General features: G+C 41.1%; 1 protein-coding gene across 1 annotated transcript; it reads left to right on the forward strand.

Annotated features, from left to right (window-relative positions):
* The first annotated feature begins 121 nt into the window (after positions 1-121).
* Positions 122-21,944, forward strand: TTC38 (tetratricopeptide repeat domain 38). Its single transcript, XM_061988796.1, has 14 exons — positions 122-180; positions 3,535-3,612; positions 4,066-4,147; positions 4,501-4,672; positions 6,030-6,203; positions 8,012-8,087; positions 9,152-9,271; positions 12,449-12,508; positions 13,627-13,665; positions 14,505-14,586; positions 15,612-15,777; positions 18,971-19,130; positions 19,414-19,487; positions 20,318-21,944. The coding sequence occupies exons 1-14, from the start codon at positions 157-159 to the stop codon at positions 20,409-20,411; spliced, it is 1,401 nt and encodes a 466-aa protein (XP_061844780.1). The 5' UTR covers positions 122-156; the 3' UTR covers positions 20,412-21,944.
* Positions 21,945-22,139: the final 195 nt, after the last annotated feature.

Consider the following 22,139-nt stretch of genomic DNA (forward strand, 5'->3'; position numbering starts at 1 on the left):
GGAGTGGAGACCGTGTAGCCTATGGCTCTAGCGGTGTAAAACACCGGCGGTTGACAGTTTTGGAGTTGCCGGTCCCGTGCCGCCCCCGGCTGCGGCTCCGCCTCCTGCGGGGGCGGGAGCTGCGGAGCCAGCGGCGGGTGGCAGCAGAGCTGCGTGATGGCGCCGCTGAGGGACTGCAAGGTGAGGGTGGGCTTAAGGAGGAGCGAGACGGCTCTCCTTGCGGCCCCTGCTTTTACCAGCTGCCCAGGGTCGGCAGGTGTGCGCCCGGAAGGCAGGTAATGTCGTCCAGTGCCGGTCTCGGGGAGGCCCCGGGAAGCACAGGGGAGAGCGGGGCTGCCGGCGGGCGCCGGGCTTTTGACGGGAGGGAAGCTGAGCTGGCCGTCGTCCGAGGGAAGCCGACGGACGAGGGGACGCGGACAGCCAGCTGTAGTGTGCCGAGGCCTGTGTTGATCTCGTCTCCTCTAGCAACCGGGGCGTGGTTCGGGTAGGGCGAGGCAGCCACGTCACACGTGCGAACCACTTCGGGGTCTCAACATGCAGGTGTCTAACTGCACCCTTCCCTCCCAGGGGGGCAACAGACCCTGCCTGGACACCTCTGGGACTTGTTTGTCATGCAGCCAAGTCCTGCAGGCACTCACCTGCCCTTTCCGTGGGCCTTGAAAGCCTCCTCTTTTTCCCACTTGAAAGCAGCTTCGTGTCCAGGGGTTCAGAAGCTGTCTGCAGGAGCTAGTTAGCAATTGGTCATTTACTTGTTTTTTTCCTTACGAAGGGCACTCTCTGTCGCTCCTTTTGTTGTTTTTTTTTTGTTTTGTTTAATTAGGCAGAGGAAGATAAGAAGTCTTGAAGATTTTATGAGTGTCATAGTATTGTAGCAGAGCTTTGAGAGCTGCTGCTTGAGTAATAGAATCATAGAATCATTATGGTTGGAAAAGACTTTTAAGGTTATTGAGTCCAACCACTAACTTCACACTGCCGATCCCATCACTAAACTAAACCACATCCCTCAGCACTTCATCTAGGTGTCTTTTGAATATCTCTAGGGCTGGTGACACTACCACCTCCTTGGGCATAGTGGATGTGCTAACAGCAACTGGCAAAGCAGGTTTCTCAGAAGCAGCTGGGAGTCTAGCAGGGAGAAAAACAGAAATATAGTCACTAGATGCTATAACTAAACTCTTATCATAAGCAGGAGAAAAGGCGAGGCTTTGGTCTCTCCAAGAAGCAGTAAGAATTGCTAAGGCCATTTCACTCTTATCCAAGAGACATTGTAGGGAAGAGTCTCTTCTGGAGTTTGAGAGGAAGATTGTGGGAACTTAGTGTAAGTACATCCAAAGCCTCTGTGGGAAGGGAAGGTGATAGTTTGACAGAATCTCCAACCTGATTTTTACCCACTTGCACTCCTTCTCTCATGGATTTCTTCAGTCACAGTCTGATACCTGAGTATAGACAAGCTCCGAGATGTGAGTGTTGTAAGTAGGCTGGACAGGGCCACTTGTGTATGACCCAGAAGACAAGGGGTGCGGGCTCTTCTGTGCTCCCACTGGCTTCTTGCTCGACAACAGCAGATTAGGTTTGGAGCAGATCTTTTCTGTTGCTTAGGAGTCAGCAGCTGTTACAAGGTGATTCTTCCCTGCAGCCCATTGCCCTGGTGCATTAACAGGAAGGGTAGTGGCACACGTCATGCGATGCAGCCTTGCTGCCATCCTCCTGCTGCTGGAGTGGAAGTCTTCCACTGAGGGCCGAATTGTGTGATCTGTAGTGTTAGCAGAGCAGAGGCTTTCTAGAGTGGATAGACATAGCATGTACCTCAGCTAGATCAGCAATGTCCTTGGTGATGGATGCAGGCCATACTACCCCTTGTTCTGCTTGGTTTTCTGCTGCTTAGGCACAGATGTTTTCTTTCCTGTGGATCTTAGCTTTCACAGATCTTCTCAAAATGAGATGATATTTTCTACTTGGCAAGTACCTCGAGCTGTTGTGCAAAATGGACAGTGGCAAAGAGCCTCTTCAAACAGAGCTGGTGATGAAAGTGGTGTCTGGCCTATTTTGCAGGGCACCTTGAAAGGCAGCCTGTAAGTGGCAGGCCTAACCTTGCTACCTTCTTGACTTTTCTCTTTACACTGTTTCTGGATATTGTATGAATTGTAAAGAAAATTTGTGATTTTATATTCAAGTCTAGTCTTTCAGGCTTGTAATTTGATCACTCACATGCTTGAGCTTTGCAGTGTGAGCCTTTAATCCAATCACAGTGGGAAAGCTTTAGGATATATTAGCAAAGATGTCTTTGCCTAGTTACGTAAAGTTTTTTACTTTAGAGCCTGGAAGTACATTAAAGTGTGAAATAAGACAAGCTGAGTTCCATGAGGATTAATCCTCTGTTAGGATGAGTCTGGATTGGCTTGCCCCAGGTCCATTTTTATGTCTATCTGCATCCTGCCTACTGGAATACAAGCCATGCTCAAGTGATGGGAGCAACTTCTGAAAAGTCTGTATGCTTAAAGAGGAACGTATATGGTCTGCTGAAGCTAAGTCTGTGCTTGAGAAGCTTACAGTCTCAGAGGCAATGATGGGTACAATATAGTAATTCTGAATAGCAGAAATAAACTCAAATGTTATTAAAAAGCTCTGAATAGGTTTCCAAGGGAAGCAAGTCAGCTTGTGAGCTGACAGGCTTTGTGGCTGCGTGGCCATCCCCTGTGGGAAAAGAGGCCCACAGGCAACTAGCAATTACGTGCCTATTTGCTGTAGACATTCACATGAAGAAGTTAGACATTTTGAAATGGGCACTGGATTTTTCATTTTGTTGCCTGAGTTTCTGAAGAGAGCAGTCATTTTGACGACTGTGAAACACAGTGCTGCAGGTTAATTCTACCATCGAGTCAATTGCACATCTGCCTGATGAGCTCTTTTCCTTCTCCAGCACTTAGCCAGGAGATGTTAATAGCTCAGTCAGTGTTACACAGGAAAAAGTTGTTAGGAAACTATAGCAGCCCAATTCTGTTTTGAGTTTTAGCTTTATTGAGTGCCCACGTTCCTCTTTTTTGTCCGTGGTCCAAATTCTTTGCAGGTTTAACTCCAGGGACTTGGTGGATTTGCTCTCCCAGGCTGTTTGGCTTGCAAGTTGCTTAAGGTGTCAATTTCAATTGTAAAAGAACTGAGGTTTATTTTACTATATCTCAACACAAGGTGTGTTTGCAGCAGAAAGACCAGCCAAAAGATGAGTTGCAACAAATTCAGAATGTGTCATCTCATTATGAGTTGTGTAACCTATCAAGATCTTCTGTTATGCTGTGTAATTTGTTATCTCCTTATTCCCACTGCTAGCCCCAACTAATTTGAGTCTTCAGATGTAACTATGACTGAACAAAAGGTTTGTGTATCTGCTCACAATGTCCTTCCATCTTTTCTTTCTTCTTCTTCAAAAAAGCATAGTTGACAAAAATATTAGAATGCCATCACTTTGAAAATCTGTTGACATAGTCTAGAAGATGAGCATGTAAAATGAGCAAGTTTGTATTTGTGTTTTGTGTGCAGGCCTGGCAGGATACTGGACTTGCCCTGTCCACAACTAGCAATGAAGCCTGTAAGCTATTTGATGCTGTGCTGACACAGGTATGACCAAGAAGTGTAAGAATGTGGTTTGAAGGGACTCATGTATGAAACCATCTTTGCTGTAGTTGATATTTAAATTTCTTGTCAGCTGGGAGAGCCTCAAAATGGGGCTGCCATGGGAGTTCAGCCATTAGCAGGGAGCAGAAAACCCTTGTAGCAGGGAGCTATGGTGGGTGCTGCAGCTGTGAGGAAAATCACAGCTGGCTTGCTCATCTTACTTGACAATGGAGAATCGACCACATAGAAGTCCAGGGTTGTTTGTTCTCGTGGCCCAGATATCTTAAAGAAAACAGTTTTTGTGTTTTCCTACTATGCTAACCCTAGCTGAATGCAATGTTTTTCTTTTAGTCATTTTGCTTGCTTACTTTTAAATTTTAAATGCCTGGGAGAATGAAAGGAAGCCAAATATCTTCAGGGATTCCTCGGTGCTCTCTCTCTGTGTGTCTCTTACAGTATGCAACCTGGTCTGATAATGAGAGCCTTGGAGGTATTGAGGGATGTCTCTCCAAGTTAAAAGAAGCAGATCCAAATTTCAGTGAGTATAACTTTTAATTCTTAGCATGGGAAGTGCTGGATAGTAGCTGGTGTCTTGGTGTTTACCTTACTTTGGTACACAAGGGGAAGGTGGTGGCTTGTAGAATTCTGTAAAGCTTCTTCAGAATCTAGGGCAAGCTAGGATGGTTTTGTGTGATTTGTTTCTTTCCATTTTGAGTCATTTTTAATGGCTCTCATGAAAAGCCTCTAAGGACTTTAGACTCTCAAGATTCTCTAGACCTCTATGACTACAAGTCAGTTTTGTTTAAAACAAACAATGTCCCCTTGTGTGTATGTTTGAGATGAAGGAAACGCTGTAGCACAATTCAGGTTGCAATCTCCTGTTTCCTCTAGCAATGGGACATGTCATTGCAAATGGCTTGGAGCTGATTGGCACTGGAAGTTCAGTGAGGCTCAACAAAAAGCTGGAGGGTGCAATGAGAACGATGCTGATGCTTTCAAAGTCACAGCCACTGACTGAGAGGGAGAAGCTTCATGTGTTAGCGCTGGAGGTGTTTGCCAGGGGGTAAGTCCATTGTCATCCTGTTTAAAGGACTGTGAAGGGTTTTAGCTAAGTTGGTAGTAGTGTTCTCTGACATTAGCTGACATCTCACAAAGGATCAAGATGAGAGGTCAGTGGTTGTTCTTGAATGCATCTCTCCAAACGTTAAGTGCCATGACCAGTTAGTGAGCAGTACTGTAGAAGGGGAAGTGCTTTATTGCTACCAGTTTGTATCATGAAGCACTCCATGTTTAAAATCTGTCATAGGACAATGAGTGGAATTTCTGGTTTAGAACTATTAAACTGTTTGACTACAATAAGATCCAATTTAATATAGCACAGACTTGGATCCACAGCAGAAAAGCTGCAAATAGACTTCTCTGTCGTCTCCCTGTGTCAAAACCTGTCCTATATAAAAGAAGGAGACAGCAGTGTGTCAGAAGTTCCATAGAGGGCCTCACTGTTCCATTCAGTACGATTAATTTCTGCGCACTGCAGAAAGAACGGGCTAATGATTCACCTTGATTGCTTGTTTGTCAGATGACCAGGTGACCATGAATTTCCCTCCCATGCTTCTTAGCACAGGTAAAGGGGAAGCTACTGAGGCCTTTTTTACTATGGGTTTGATTCCTGCTAGGGGAGAGGGAAGATGTCTTTGTGCAGGTGATTTTAGATTAATTATGGTCGGGCTCAGTAAAAACTATTCAGCACTGTAGGAAAATCTTTAGATTTATGGTTGTCGTGGTTTGACATGATAGCCTTTTCTGTTAAAGGGGAAGGGGCTGTAAAGATGGCTCCTGTAAGAAGTTGCTTGCAACTCTCCCCAGCTCAGAGCCAGACCCACTTCTGGGGCTGTGCCAATTAGACGCTTCCACGATCACTTTTTTAAGAAGAAGCCAGAAGGGGAGGTTTTTTTCCTCTATCTTCTTTCTTTCTTCTGCCCCACGTTGGGCGCCAATAATGTTGTCATTTGGCCCAGCTAGCACAGCAGCACCACGACAGTCCCATTTCGCTGGGTCCTCCGCCATCCTAACGAGGGTGAGGGTGAATGGGGGCACCGAGCGAGAGACTGTCGTGGTGCTGCTGTGCTAGCTGGGCCAAACCACGACAATGGTTTAAGCTTGTTTCATTTTCCTTGTGTATTACAGTGACTTGTGATAGCCCAGGAACATATTTTTCAAAAGATTTCTCAGAAGGTGCTCAGTGAAGATAATGCCATTATTATTATTTTAAAAAAGACTAAGTAGTTCCTTCAATGAAAAAAAAAGTAGTATTTTGATGTTGAGTTTTCTATTTTTCAGAATAGTATGAGTGTAGAACTGACTGTAGAGACAGATACGTGTGCCTTCATTCAGCAATCAAAAGAGTTTTTTATTTCTAGCCAACTTCCAAAAGCTTGTGATCTGTGGGAGCAGATTCTGCAGAACCACCCAACTGACCTGATGGCCCTCAAATTTTCCCATGACACTTATTTCTACCTGGGATATCCTATCCAGATGCGAGATTCTGTTGCCCGGGTTTATCCTTTCTGGACACCTGATATTCCACTAAGCAGGTGGGTCATGCTTTGTTTTGAAAGTCTCTCTTTATCTGGTTTGCATGGACTTTGTGCCCTAAATAATAGGCTCTGTTGGAAGCAGACACGTAGAGAAAACCAAGGGGTTAGAAGTGAATCAAACTTGACTACAGCTAGAACTTTTCTTCTCTACCTCTGTTGATACTGTAGTTCAGGGCTTTTTCTTAAGGGAGCTGTGGCTCAGTAAATTGTGCTGCCAAATACAGCACATGGCACGTAGTGCATGGGATAAAGTCACATCCTCACTGAGGGCACTGGCAAGCTCCTTTGGGTATTTATTTCACTTGGGGTTCACATTGTGGATGGTAGAGCACATTAGTGGAAGGAAGAAAGGAGTTGTAACTTGGAATATGTAGATGTAGTTCTGAACAAGAGCTTTAGAGATATCCCATAAAAGCTGGTGCAGAAAGGCTGACAGGAGGGCAGAATATTAAAAAATGTCTTCAATCCTGGAAGTTTTGGTTTCCCAAAGTTAGATTAGGATAATGTAAACGTGTTGATAAGTGAATCGTTGATAAAAGCTACCTTGGGATATTTTTTAACATGATATTTAAGAAAGGTTAAATTATTTGAAAGCTTTTAACTTTATGTTAAAATTAATGCTAAAGTATAAGTCAAGATCTGTATCTTCATATCCAGCACAGTCTTATCTCCTTTTCTTCTTCCACAAAGAGTGTGGAGAAGAATCAAGACTGATTACTAATGTAATAGTGAAGCTCACTGTGGTACTCCGTGATTTCATGGCACAGAGGGTAGTGTCAAGAATCTCATTTTTCAGGCGGTGTTACCTCAGCTCAGAAAATCTGAAACCTCCTATTTCTTTTTTACTACAGTATGCTGGTTTAATTTGTTGGGAAAGTGAGACCACTTAGCAGTTTTGACTGCATTGTTGTAAACTTTTCTAGCCACAATGCTGCAGAAGTTGTAAAGCAACAGGAAATACTTGTATGCCAAGCATTTCTTGAAGAATAAAAACCTGACAAATACTCCTTGTCCTCAGACTTTTACAGGCATGTAGAGTTACATGTGAATTGATAGGTTGGCAGAACAAAAGGTCAACATTTTTTCATCTTGATCTGTGAAATAAATCAGTTCCAACATACCCCACATGTTTTCGTAGTTCCTTTGCCATAGGAGTTTAAAACCAAAAACCCCCAGCAGATATTTTGAGAAGAAGAAGCCCACCCTATTGTATTTTGCAATCTACAAATATAATAGCAGTGAAATATTTCTTAAAACATCTTCATCGGGTGTGTGCATAAGAGCATGTAACATCCCCAATGTTCATTTATGTTGGGCCTTTATGGCTTACTGGAGATGTTTTACAATCAGTTTGAAAGGGCCACTTCATGTAGAAGTACTTTCCTATAGTTTAGTGGGCGCTGGAGAAGGTGCAGAAGGCCACGCTCATGTGTTGCCTTTGAGACGCTCAGATAACTTTGGTGACAGTACTGTCTTTTGCTTCCAGTCTTCTAATTCTGCATCTTGCAACTGTTAGCAATCAGCAGATTGTTCTGTGCAGCTCTTGATCCAGCTTATCAGAAGATGTAAACGTCCGTTCTCAAAGTGCTGGTGATGTACATCTTGTTGCTGTTTCCTATGCTGGTGTCTCTGGGGCTCTCATTGAGAGATAGCTAGTTGTTCTGTATATCGCAAGGTGAACCCCCACTGTGACTTACATTGTAAAGGCTGTTGTGAGTTAAATGCTATTTCAAATACATTTTTCAGTCCTAGATTAAATCTGGTTCTAAATGGATGATGTGCTGTTATTTTCCCTTTTTGCTTAGCTACGTGAAGGGCTACTACTCTTTTGGACTTGTGGAAACAAACTTTTTTGATCGTGCCGAGGAGCTTGCCCGTGAGGTAAACTGCCTGCTAAAAGGTGTTGGAATTCTTAAACCTGGTCTTATCTCTGGGTGGTGGTTTTTGCCAATGCCATGAACTGACTCCATCATCCCAGTTGTTAGTAGAAGTAGCAAAAAGATGGTGGAAATGCTCACGGAGTTTCATAAGACACTATTGATAATTATTCCTTAGAAAGATTCCCAGAAAAATGCCATACCATGGTGGTTTCATTGTGACTGTATTTCCTTCACTTGCTAGTCAGATGATATCAGAACACTTCTATAAAATCCATATATTATCCCATCTGATGTTTCCCCCATGTATAATTGGTGGTTTACTCCTATTAAGGAGTGTTGGATTGGTTTGATGTAATTTGCTCTCGACCCTCCAGCCTGTTTGAGTTCTCTCTCTGTTTTTTCATGGATGTGTGTTCCTGGATTATTGAAAAATTAACTGTGCAATGTTCCTGGGGATCAATATGAGCTGCCTTGTTTTATTTTCATGAAGGTAGTAATGATACTTGACTTTCTTTAGTCCTTGGGATGATTGTCCCATGTCCTCAGATACAGTAAATTTTAATGGGTGTTTCTGCCAAACTTCTGTTTCAACCAAGTACCAAAAATCACAACAAAGACTAGATGTTAACATTTGCTAGGTAAACAACTAATCTCGCAGAGTGCCTAAAACCTGGCAGGTGTTATTGGAGCAAGAAAGAGGGAGTGTGCTGAATACTCAGGGCTGGCCATGTTCTTGAAGAAGAAATGATTGCCTGCAAGGCACTACATCATGGAATATATTGATGCAGTGTCATTTGAGAATCTTTATCAAAGCTTGTGTTTCCAGGTAATTGGCAGATGTTCATATTTCTGTGTACTAGGAACTGGGAAGTGAAGTCAGCCAATAAACTTTCTTCCTTTTCTGTCCAAATCAAACTTCCTGGCTGTGGTTAGTTGAAATGATACAGGGATGTGCTTAAAATGCAGCAAGGAAAAAATAGTCTCTTGTTTGTATATCAGCAGCAATACGTGCTGTTTTGTACAAGCTTGTAAACTTCGTCACATTTTCCTTTTTCTCACTCATAGGCTTTGGCTATAAACCAGACAGATGCATGGTCTGTTCATACTGTAGCCCATGTAAAGGAAATGAAAGCAGAGGTGAATAAAGGGTTGGAATTTATGAAGGAAACGGAAACCAACTGGAAGGTAAACTTTCTAATGGCATCTCTGAAAAAGATCCTTCTGCGTCTTTGTCTCCTCCCAGACAAGTTCTTGATTCTTCTGCCTGTGATTCCTTCCTACCTGCAGACATATTATAAACAATGCAAAGCTCATGTGTTAACCACTTGAGATGCTGTTACTGTCCTTGATGCTTTTGAAGCAAGAGGCAGGAAAAAACAGCATATTTTGAGGGACACCTACTGTGGACCACCTCAAGTTGGTGTTACTACAATTGCCAAGCTTACCAAAAAGGAGAGAATGTCCCCTCACGCTGCCTTACTTCAGATAGGGATGTTGTGATAACTACTTCTCTTCAACAGTAGTTTGTAGGTGTGTGTGGTTTCTTTTTCCTGGTGGAGCTGATGAGGTATCTCACGTTTCATAAAGGCAGGGCCATTGCGGACAGATGAAACATCAGACATGATTTATTGATATGTGCTTTACATAGATGTAATTTGTTGTGTGGTTGTAAAAGTAAAATGACCACTGATATTTTCAGAGACTCATCGCTTAGGCTGAGATGAGCACTGGGAGTCAGTTGAGGAACGTGGCTAATTCACTTCATGGGAACTTAAGATGAGGTGTGAAATGACACAGTCAAATCACATGTTTTAGAAGACTCATAAAATACTTCTTTGCTTCTGGATAGGGAAGGATTTTTTTAATAAAAGCTCAGTTATACAGAAAAGATAAATTTGTCTCTCTTCTGGTGTACTGAAATTGCTTTATGTAGCCAACATATTTGAATGTCTCTGAGTATTGAGCAGGTTACTTTGTCATATGCTCCTTTGCACTAAGTGAAGTTTACATTTTATGTGTTGGACAGCGTGTGTTTTCCCAGTGATTAAGGGTGTTCCGTTCAGAGCAGAAGGCTGTGAGGTTTGAATCTGTCAGAACCCACAGGAGACTATTTTAGAGTCACCTGAGCTGCCCATTCCACTTCACTTAAAGAGCAGGGGCTAGATAACGAGACCAGAAGAACTGTTTCTTTTGCACTTGTTTTTTTTTCTTTAAGTTTACCAAGCTTGGAAGTGCGGGCAGGAAGCCATTGCCTGAGACTCATATCTGTCATTTCCCAGGAAGCTTATTGCCCTTCAATATCTCAGTTTTAATGAAACAGTGATGAAAGGGACTGATGGATTGGATGATGCCTTAAAACCCCCTATCAATGACTTTTTGGATCCATTTTTGGACTCTGTTTCTTAAATCACAGAGGCATTCAGCTGTTTTATAAGCTTTATCCAAATAAAATAAAGTGCAAGATGAGTAAGTAGAATTGTCTTAACATACCTCTGTGCCTGACCCAAGATGTGTAACAGCTGGTGCTCTTGTGCAATATTTTCATCTTAAACATCATGAACACAGAGCACTAAACTGTGGGCGTGTGAGAAAATGCATGTCTCTCTAAGGACTTTATTAAAGTTGTTTGATTTTGGCTTTTAATTTATTTTTTCTTACTCTCTTTTTTGATATCATTTGTTGTTTTAGTGACCGGAGCCATCTGTCTGTAGTGCCATGGTATTCAGGCTCTTTTTGTTGCTTTTAATTAATCTTCCTCCTCTGCAGTAAGAGGGTCAGGGATTGTGTACAGGTTTTCTTTACTGAGTACTTTATTTTGTTTGCTCCTCCACCACCCAAAAAAATCAGATACCATTTGTTTTTAATCTGTATTTCTGCTCAAAATCAAAGGGGCAAATTATCCTACCAGAGAGGACCTCTCTGCCAGTGCTGTTTATTATTAAATGGAAATGTTTTTTCTCCTGAGCTGTTGTGGTGAGTTTCTGTAACCTGCTTTTATTTATTTATTTTAGTTACCTACAAGCCCACTGCTCTTTTAGCAATTTAATTTCATTCAGAACTCAAAATTAGCAGCAGTAAAAAGGTTTTGGTTTATTTAGTGACATAATCGCATATTCCTGTTTGTATGACTTTTGGAATGATATTATGATCTTAAAGTTGATATTGGCAAGTTTGTGCCAAGCACTTAACTACCTCAGTTGCTCAGGTTTGGTTTGGGATTTGATATTAAATGAGTAAAGATTACCAGGATATTCATCTTTACGCTGTAAAGCTCTGACATTCACTGGGAACCTTTGTGCTTCCTGAGGATGTTGTCACCGTGAAAATGAAGGTGTTTTTTTCCACTTGTGAAAACATCAACTACAGCACTGGGAAAGAATGGGAGGAGAGGGACTAACCTTTCTGGTATTTCATTTCCACCAAAGGACTGTGGAATTATATTCCTGTTTTTCTATTGTCAGTGCACTCACAAAAATGAACTGCAATGACCAGATTGATCTTGAAGTGCAGGCTGTCAAGTTCTAGTGCCAGCTGAAAAGGACAGTACAAAGTTGGTACAGTCCAACAAATATTCATTTCCTCTGATGAACTGCTGATGTGTTTGGTATCTAGTGCAGCTTTTGTAGTCTTAAAATATGTTTAAGAAGGGATTCCTCTCTGTCTGAGACAGGTGTCTAGATGAGTGTGATCAATGGCTTTGCTTGGGTGGGTATCTCCACTACAGGTTACTTTAGACAACACACTTAAATTGCAGATAAGACAAATATAACAAGTATTATGAATGTGGAGTTTTTTTTCCAAGTAAAAAAAGTGCTGCAGAGGGTGAATTCTGAGACATCCAAGTGAAATTCTTCTCTAGAAAAATAACATGGGGGAAACCTTGGTTTTGAGGTGTCACCTCAAAAAATGCATCAAATGAATCATAGAATGGTAGGGGTTGGAAGGGGCCTTTAGAGATCATCTAGTCCAGCCCCTCTGCAGAAGCAGGTTCACCTAGATCAGGTCACATAAAAACATGCCCAGACAGGTCTTGAAGATCTCCAGAGAAGGAGACTCTACACCTTCCCTGGGCAGCCTGTGCCAGGGCTCCCTCACCCTCACAGTGACATAGTTTTTTCTTATATTTAAGTGGAACTTGTTATGTTCCAGCTTTATCCCATTACCCCTTGTCCCGTTGCTAGCTACTGTAGAAAAAAGGGATGTCCCAACCTGCTGACACCATGAGAAGGTATCCTGGCCTGCTGATTTCTATCTTATGGAATATTCAGATTTGCTGAAGAAGGAAACAGAAATCTGAGTAGATACACGTAAATGTGAATTTATTTTGTAAATAATATTTTCTCATCTTTTTTTTTTTTCCAGAACAGTGATATGCTTGCTTGCCATAATTACTGGCACTGGGCTTTGTATTATATCGAAAAGGTAGGAGATACTTTCATAGAAATGTTTTTTGGTCACAGAGGTTATTCATCTGATGCTATTTAAAAGGCAGACTTAGCATTTATATGTTGGTTGTTGTTTTTTTCAGCTGTTTAAAAGGATGTTTTTATAAAATAGCAGAATGCAATTTTTACAAGCTAGGCCTTTATCTGAGCTAATTAAGAAGTTTTAATTACATTGGTCAAAGTTCCAGGATGTCTGTTATAACATTGAAAAATTGCTGTGAGGTTATTGCAAGTCTGAAGATTGTAGAGTCTCACCGATTACACTTGGCACAGTTACTTAATAGAAAGATGATGAACTTGGATCTCTGATTTTCAGAATAAAAATAGACAAAGTTATCTTCAAATTCCATACTAATTTGCTGGCCCAAAAAATTGCTGACTACAAGAAAAAGGCAGTAAACTCTAAATTTGGTCACAAATGGCATTAATTATTAATGTTATTAATTCCTATTATTGAAACCCTTTACAAAATGGTTGCAGTTTTACCCAACCTGTCACATTGCAATGCAGAATCTCCTTGAGTGTAATAATGCTTAGTGCTGCTGGGTTTTGGTTCCACTGTGACATCCTTGAGAAGGCAGTGTACTCTGGTCAGAAAACAGAGTAACTTGGTCATGTTCAGTAGAAACACAGAAGGGACACTATTCTCAATAGTAGTCTAATAGATTGTTTATTTTGCCACCTTCTAGCTTTACAACTTTTTTTGTAGCCTGCTTAAAATTATTTTTCTTCTTACCTCTTTGCATACACTATGAGATGCACTCATTTTTGCCAAAATGCCTGAGGAGAACATTAGACTGAGAGGTAATACCTTGTCATTCTCCTTCACGAGTAGCTCCTACCAAGTATGGTTACCAACTATTAAATGAAACATAAATACACTGATTATTTTGCCTAGTAAATCCAGGTTTACCTTAGACTCCATTATTTCTTTTGTTACCTCAAGGTTTCTATGACTCTGTTTTGATCAAGCCATGAGGCAGTTGTGTAGTAGTATTATGATATCTATTAGTTGTAGTTATGTCTCGTTACTACCAGTTGCTTTTGATTACTGTATCTGCATGGTAATCATGCAGTCATTGTTTGCTTTTACAGGGTGAATATGAGGCTGCTTTGACAATTTATGACAATCATGTGAGTAGGGCCCTTTTTTCTTTAGTGAGAAAGTGCTGAAGACCATCATATGTGCTTTCTTCTATATGAGGTTGAAACCTATTACAATGTGCTGTATATGTGTGTGTATGTATAAATTATTGACATCTGATGTTACAGTTTAAAGAGACTGTTTCTCAACCATTTTGGGTAAATTGCCCAAAAGACTAACACGTTATGTAGTCCAAGTGTTTCTTACACATGTGCTTGAAAGAGCTACAGTGGCACTGTTGAGACTGTTTTCCACTCATCCCGTGTTTATTATTCCTGCTTTTTAAAAGGGTGTAGAATAATTTCCCTATAAAGTCAGGTTACCTTTACAAAGAACTGATTTGGCATGTTAGATACTAAGTAACAGAAACATGCCTTTTCACTCCTAGTGAATTTATTATAGTTGTTTACTGTCTGGATTTCAAAACAGTCTTTATAAAAAAAACAATATCAAATTAGGTAGGAGAGTATATCTTTGTAAGGTTTATAAAAAGAGTACAAGCATTAAGAAAGCTGCTGGGCAGACTTCTGTCTACAACCTTAGCAAAGTGAAGTAATATTTATTGCATCCTTTTAGAAAAAATAGAATACGTTGGTGACTCTCCATACTCACCGAGTTTGACTTTATAACAGGAAAAACACCACAAAGGAAGCAAAATCAGTGTTTGTTGTTGCAAACTGCTACTTTCAGGAAGGATGCAGATAGGACTGTTGCAACAGAATGATTAAAGAGTTAAAATTAATTCTGTACTGTGAAAATAAGTTTGATTATCTGAATAAGTTCCCACTGGCACATCAGTTAGGCAGCTTATGAGTACCTGTGATTACAGATTGCTCCTCGGTGTCTGTCAAGTGGAAGCATGCTGGATATAGTAGATAACTGCTCGATGCTGTACCGGCTTCATCTGGAAGGTAGGGTATCCACTTGACATTCTTTTGTAAAACTAAAGGGAACAGTTTTCTTTTTGTCTCTGCCCTTTACTCTACCTTACATGTTAGAGAAGCATTTAAATATACTTACAAAGCAAGCTTGGTCAGTGTTACAGAAGTCTTCTGATACAGTAGAAAATTTTGTTATTGAGAAAAGCCTCAAGAGAATTTGTAATAAAGTCCATACCCTTTATTCTTCCCAAGAGCTTTTTAATTTTTTTTTCCCATGGCAGTATGGCATTTCATTCAGGTCAGGCTGGCATTGGTCATAGAATCATAGAATTGTTTCAGCTGGAAGAGACCTTTAAGATCAAGTCCAGCCTTTGCTCCAGCCCTATCAACCACTAGACCATTTCCCTAAGTGCAGCATCCAACCGTCTCTAAAACACCTTTAGGGATGGTGACTCCAGCACCTCCCTGGGCAGCCCGTTCCAATGCCTGACAACCATTTCAGTAAAGAGATTCCTCCTGTCCTTGGAGATTCGAGGCTGAACAACCACATACAGCCTCCAAAAAGCTGTAGAACTTCCTTGAAGTAAATTTCAAGTTAGATAGTTAACTCCCTATTTTGATACTGATTGAAATAGCTAGTACATGTATAATAGGCTCTAGCTTTTTTGTACTCTCCTAACGTGGTGGCATTTCTCCTTTTTTAAGCTTGTGTTTATAGGCTGCAGTTCATGGAAGGGCAACCATTTTTGCACTCTGTTTTTTGGTTGTTACAGAGAGTTCATTGTGAGCATCATCTCCAAGAAAACAGGATAATAAAGCCAGAATGTCACATAGTGCACTCTGGAATATTATTGGTAAATTACAGTCAATAAATTCTTTGCCCAAACACAGCAGGCTGCAGCTGAGCATTACTGTATAAATTTTGCCACATCAGGGAATGTTTTCTGAAGTTTGGCAGAAGTGCTGTTTACACTGGGTGACTGAGAGTGCATTGCAAAGCCACACTTCTGCATGTGGTATTTTTATTGAGAAAATTGGGGTTTTTTTACTCCTAGGTGTGAAGCTTGGAGACAGGTGGAACAGTGTTCTCAAGCTTACAAAGAAGCATACCAAAGATCATGTTCTTCTGTTCAACGATGTCCACATCTTGATGTCCTCACTGGGAGCCAAAGACCACAAAGCTACTGATGAGCTTTTAACAACTCTTCAGGAGCTTGCCAAGTAAGCAAGTGAATCGAGGTATTGCATTCAATAAATATTGTGTCCTCTGAAGTTCAGGGTGATAACATCTCTGGCTTGCTGAAGCACTACCACGTGCTCTTTTCTGCTTTAGCGTGTTCCTGGGATGTGTCTGGTGTTAATGGGCTAATCTCCAGTTAGGAGTTCCCCCAAATCATTTATTTATTTATTGAGTTAGTGAATAAATTTCCAGTCATGTCAAGCAGAAATCTCTTATCTTTGAGGTCATGGCCACTAGCTGACCAGTTGCTGTAGATTTCCTTTCAGTGTCTTCACTGTGTAAGCTGAGTTAACGTACAGTGAATAAAGGATTTCACCTATACAATGGCAATTCTAACAATAATTCTACAATATATGTCATCTGTCTCTGGTGGTTCTTTTGTGCTCTGGTTTAGAAGGTTCTTTATTAACGGAACATTAGTTGTTGGTGGTATTCTAATAGCTACTGTTTGATGTGTTGTGAAGTACCTCTGCACAGGAAAATGGATTTAAAGTGCTGCTAAAATCATAATAGAGAATATTTTGCTTTCAAATTGAAGCATTTGAAAAATCTGAATATTTAAGTATTTCATCTAAACAGTACTTTTTCATCTTCCCTTATGTGTTAAATAACTGTAAATTGCCCCAATTTGATATACAGCTGTTTGAAGTGCAGTCCCCCCTGTTCTTCCTGCGTTTCAGCATCTATGTGCTTCCTTTGCCTTAAAAAAGAAGGGAGAACCTGATACTGTCATTATCTTTTCCTGATGATAATACCCATCATTTTTTTTTTAAAGTCATTTTTTTAAGTATTCTTAAAAATAAGTAACTTTCAAATCAAACCCAGGTATGTCTGATCTGCTTAAGGTAGAAAATGGCAAATCTCTTTTATAGAAGTATACGCATCTATCAGGTCTATAAAACTGCACATGCGCACCTCTTTAGGGAAGCTTATGTTGAAAGGCTGAGGGAGCTGGGTCTCTTTAGCTTGGAGGAGACTGAGGAGATGATCTCATTAATGTTTATACATATGTAAAGAGTGGGTGTCAGAAGGATGAAGCCAGGCTCTTCTCAGTAATGTCCAATGGTAGGACAAGGGACAATAGGTACAAGCTGAAAAACAAGAGGTTCCAAAGAAATACAAGGAAGCATTTCTTCACTATGAGGGTGAGGGAGCACTGTAATGGGCTGCCCAGATGGGTTGTTGAGTCTCCTTCTTTGAGGACATTCAAACCCACCTGAATGAGTTCCAATGTGACCTACTCTAGGTGATCCTGCTCTGGCAGGGGGTTGGGACTAAATGATCTTTCGAGGTCCCTTCTGACCCTTAAGATTCTACTATTCTGTGAAGCTTAAACAGACATCTCCTGCCCATCACTTCACCCAGTGGCTCCATTTGCCTCTGTGTTCAGCTTTTTGCTGTAACACAGCTGTACATTTTAACCTATAGTTTGAAGTATCCTAAAGCTTCATTTTATTGTTTGAGAAAACAGACGGTGAGAGGAAGGGATTATATTAATGATTGGATTAATGGATTCATTTCTGTGTATCCTAAATACGTAATAGCTAAATGATACCCCTGTTGTGTTTTGTAAAATGTGTTAAAAAAAACAGGTGTAAAACTTTGGCACAAACAGGAGTCATGCTTGTATTTTCGGGAATATTTTCCCCTAGCAATTTGAAGTTGCAATTTGCACTTTAAAAGTTGACAGTAGTGTTTTCGGTAAAGTGTTCAGGGCGCTCTCTGGTGGTTGGTATCACAGGCTTGTTTTGATGGGATAAAAGTGTTGGTTAATTCGGGGGGATGCTGTCCTTCAAGAATTTATACTTCAGAACAGTTGCAAGAGAAAGGAAAGAAAAGAAAAATCAGTCTTCCATCTCCGTGCTTTTTTCTGTGAGAGCTGGAACAAATACTTAATCATTCTCATTATTAACTATCTGGTCTGTTCCAGCTGAAATGATTCTATGATTCTGTGATCTCTAGCCGCTTGCTTAAAATGCAGCTCTGTTGTGCACTCCTGACTTTCCAGGATGCTATATTTTGTTTAAGGAATCACAGACACATGGGACAGCACTGAATACTGAAAAATCAGCATTGACCTACTCGAAGAAGTGGAAAATCTGTAATAGTGCCTCAGGGAGAGGCACAGAGTGTGGCCTGTGTTTGGTAAATTGAAGGTACTGGTGTGGGAGTGTGAGACTCGGCTCCCGTTGCAAGCGGCCAAACCAGAAACTACTGACTAAGGTTCCTCAATTTTAAAAGTTTAATTGGAAAATTTACAGAAAAACCCATTCTAAGCAATGGATGGAATTTATAGCATTGAACTGTGCACTGTATTCTCAAGAATAGTTTATATTGCTCAGGATAGAAAGCCCTCCTTCTCTCATATTGCCAACCAACCCTTTGGCACTGAAACGATACTGCCTCCAAAGCCTGACTGCTGACAGCTGCTTCTGTAGCAGTGGAAAAACACAATTCCTCCTTGTCTCATGTAGATGTTGCCTACAGGCCAAAGAGTTACACTTTGGTTACTTACATTTTTACTTTTTTTCTTTAATACTTGCAAGGATGCCTGCTAAGGTGTACATGTTCTTCTGCAGGTACATTGCTGTGTGCTGTGCCTCTGCCACTCCTGGTTGGGTTAGGGGTGCAAGCATTAAAATATGAAAGGAAAAAAAACAACAATAAAGAAACTGAAGAGCTATCTAAAGCCCAGTGCTGTTTGTGGGCCTAAAAGCAGCCTGTCCTCATTGGGCAAATCCAGCAGACTCTGAGAGCTCTCACTGGGAACACAGTTGATACTACAGGGACTGTGAGGCACTGGGCTGTGTGGTGAGCTGGTCTGCAAGTGACTGGTTGTCGCTTTTGGTGGAGGTGAAGACAGTCAAAGAACCATCAGTAGGATGCTCTGGAGAGATCAGCAGCAGAGAAACTGTTCAATTTTCTCACCTTTCCAGTAAAAACTGTTTATTGCAAAGGCAGGAGGGGCTGGGCTTATGGCTTTTGCAGATCTGTTCAGAAGAATGAAAACTATTGATGAGTAACAGAAGATATTAGCTAAATGAAGTATCTGAAACATCAGGCTTTGTACAGTAAGAAAAAAAAAAATCAGTCTGCAGGCTTTGACAGATTGGCACTGAAATAGGCACATTTGTAATGTGACTTCTGGAAGTGAATCGCTTTCTCATTCTACAGAGCACCCTGTGAAGACCATCAGCTTTCCCTGGCACCCAGTCTGGGATTGCCACTGTGCCAGGCTTTTGTGGAGTTCGAAAATGGAAATTGTGACAAAGCTGTTGACTTGCTGTACCCAATCCGTTACCAACTAATCCAAGTGGGAGGCAGCAATGCTCAGGTAAAGGAACTCAATAAAAGGCTTCTTGGTGGGACTTAATCCTCTTTCAGTAGCCTCCATTAGGCACTTAACGTTATTAACAACGCTTCAGTCTTAGCAAGTGAAAAGCTAAACTGTGCTTGTGACTGACTCCTGTTTGCAAACACTTAGTAGCAGTGTAAGCTATTTAGTTTTTCTTGTTGATATTTCCTTTATCAGTGGTTTTAATAATTTGGGAAACATGACATTGTAACGAGCAACGCCTCATAAGTTACTTTGTGTTCTCACTGACTTCTTTTTTCAGAGAGATGTTTTCAACCTGTTATTGATTCATGCTGCTTTAAATTCTAAATCACAAGCCAAAAAAAACCTTGCAAGGTGAGTACCTTTTTTGTGAAAAATATGTGGAATATTGAACATAGTTGTGGAAGTAGTACTGTTAACTAAAGTAAGAAGTAGCAAGTATATGCAAACCATCTATACAATGAATACATCAATAAATTAAGACTAAAATTACATGCAAACATTTATGTTAAAGGTACCAACACTTAACTGATTACAAAAAAAAAGTAAAATAGCTTCTGTTTCGAAAGTTGACTCTTGCAGTCTGGATGAATGATCTGTGTTTGTACAAGGGCAGTTGGTTTTGGAAGGGTTGTGACTAAAATTGTGGCCTCCTGCTTGTTGATCAGTGGACTGCTAAACTTACCACCTGCCGAAAATGGAATCTAACAATGACATCTGCTTTATTGGGAAATAAGATTTGCAGAGTAGGATGTGTGAGCTTGCCTTAGGTACAAATGGCAAGAGCCTTGCTTGGTAAAAATCATAGATGCAGCAGCATCACCCATCTTGAGTTCTGTTGAAATGTGATTGACTGAGTCTGCCTGTGCACTTAATGGATCCTCAGGGCAATACAGCACCTTGCCTGTTCCTGAGCTCTCTTTGAAGCACAAAAAATAGATGCAATGTCAAAATGATTCTTCTGTGTGCTCTGATTGTTGAGTGCTCATTTTCAGCCCCTGTCAGGTGTGAAGGCAATGGTCCTCTGCATAAACTTACTGCCAAGGCCAAATGTTTCCAGTGAGGGAAATCTGCACCTCAAGAACAGGTCATGCCCTGTTCCTCTTACCAAGATACTGCTGGTGATCTTACAGGAAGCCTGGTGTTGTCCTCATGACCTCCCCGTTTCTCTTCTCCCTTCTCAGGTGCCTCCTGAGAGAACGTGATGGGATGAGACCCAATTCACCAATGACGGAGCGACTGATTCGGAAGGCAGCAGCCGTCCATTCTGTGGCTTAAGTCTCCCCTCTGCTTCAGCTGCAATAGCAATAAGCTTTTCCAATCAAAGTCTGGGTGCAGGGAGGGGAGAGGTGCTGTGCTGTAAATTGTGCTAGAGCTTCACAGGAGGTGAGTGAGAGAACCCCAAGGCGCAGATCTGACAATGATTTCCTTAAAAACAAACATAGAGCTGCTGTGTTTCGGGAGGTTGTAGCTCAGGTGATTCCATAAGGAAAGAAGATAAGGTGCTGCTGATGCACAGCTTTCTGAAGCGTCCCGAGACAAATCTTTTTCTGGTATGTTTTCCTGAAAGTTCTCTCTGACCCTGATTATATACAGCACAATCATTCAGTGGACTCCTGTCATTCCAGACGAGTTTGTTTCTTTGATTATTTTACATATTATCAATAAACTGTTCAGGGATTTCAAATGGACCTTTTAAACACAGCTAATAGGAAAGGGTGGAGTCAAAGCCAATACAGGCATAAACTGAATTCCAGATCAAGCTTCCAGTTCATTTTGGGATGAGTCACAAAGACTGGCATTACAGATCTGTCTTCATTCAGCACCTCTTTCCAGATACAGATTTTTAAACTCCCACTGATAAAATGTTAAACTTTTCTCTTTCAATGTAGCACCTCAGAGCTTTCTGAAGTTACTTTGTGAATGAAACTGGACAAGAGGGCTAATAGCTGACTGGCTATTCTAACCCAGATACTCCCTTGGCAATTTTTTTCCAGAAAAAAAAGAGAAAACCGCTGCCTTTTGGCTAAAACACTGCCATCTCTGAATGCTAGTTTGGACTGGTATTTTCATGCTTACCTGAGCTTTTGGATAGTCCTTACTACCATCACAGTAGCATGAGTCCCTGCATGTTAGCAAAGTCAAGCTAAAAACCAATGTTAAAGCACATGCTTTATGGAGGTATCTCAGAGCAGGTAAAGACTGGAAGGGAGCTTCTGCCATTGAAAGAGAGCTAAGGGGAACTGCCACAAAGATTTGTCCTGACAAGAGTGATGTGACATAAAGAAAGCACTTGCACCGCTGGCTGGGCTGTGCACCCAGAGTCTCTGCCTAGAGGTATAAATCATAGAAGTGCCTTGCAGCCACCTCAGCCCTCACCTTCTTCCATAGCCCTCACCTGAAAAAAAAAGTTTATTTTTAAACAATGATTACTTGTGAAACCAGACAAGGGTGTTGCATTATTGCCTGCAGCCTTTTGAGTCCTGGGGACAGTCATAGTTCTTTAGCTTTATGTCACCTTTCTCTGTCCAGCCCTGTCTGGGCTTAGCACAGAGTGAGCTTAAGTTGTGCTAGATTTTTACCATTGTTTTTAATCAGTGCAATTTTAAGGAATGACTTCAGACAGATACATTGGTACCTGAGGAATATAACCCATCTTACTTAGGAATAAAAGTCTGAAACATCCGTCTGCTGCTGGTGAAGTGGGTGGTTTGTGATCCATTGCTACAGAAATTGAAGAGGGACAGTTGTAGTCCTTTTCATACAATGTGATTGAGAATTTTGTCTGCTTTACATCAATAAATTCAAGGATGTGCTCAGCTGAGCAGCAAGTGTATGACTTCTTTGCATGTATGGATGAAGTTTTATATGTTATTTGCCTTGATTTCATAATCCTGCACCAGAACACCTCCACTTTGCTTCCATAGCTAGAAGCTTTGTCTTTAACTAGTACTATACCTTTTGCCCATAAATGAGGCCACCTGTTTTTCTACCTTCGCTTTCTTT

The sequence above is a fragment of the Colius striatus genome, chromosome 1, assembly GCF_028858725.1.
Source record: "Colius striatus isolate bColStr4 chromosome 1, bColStr4.1.hap1, whole genome shotgun sequence".
Classification (NCBI taxonomy): Eukaryota; Metazoa; Chordata; class Aves; order Coliiformes; family Coliidae; genus Colius; species Colius striatus.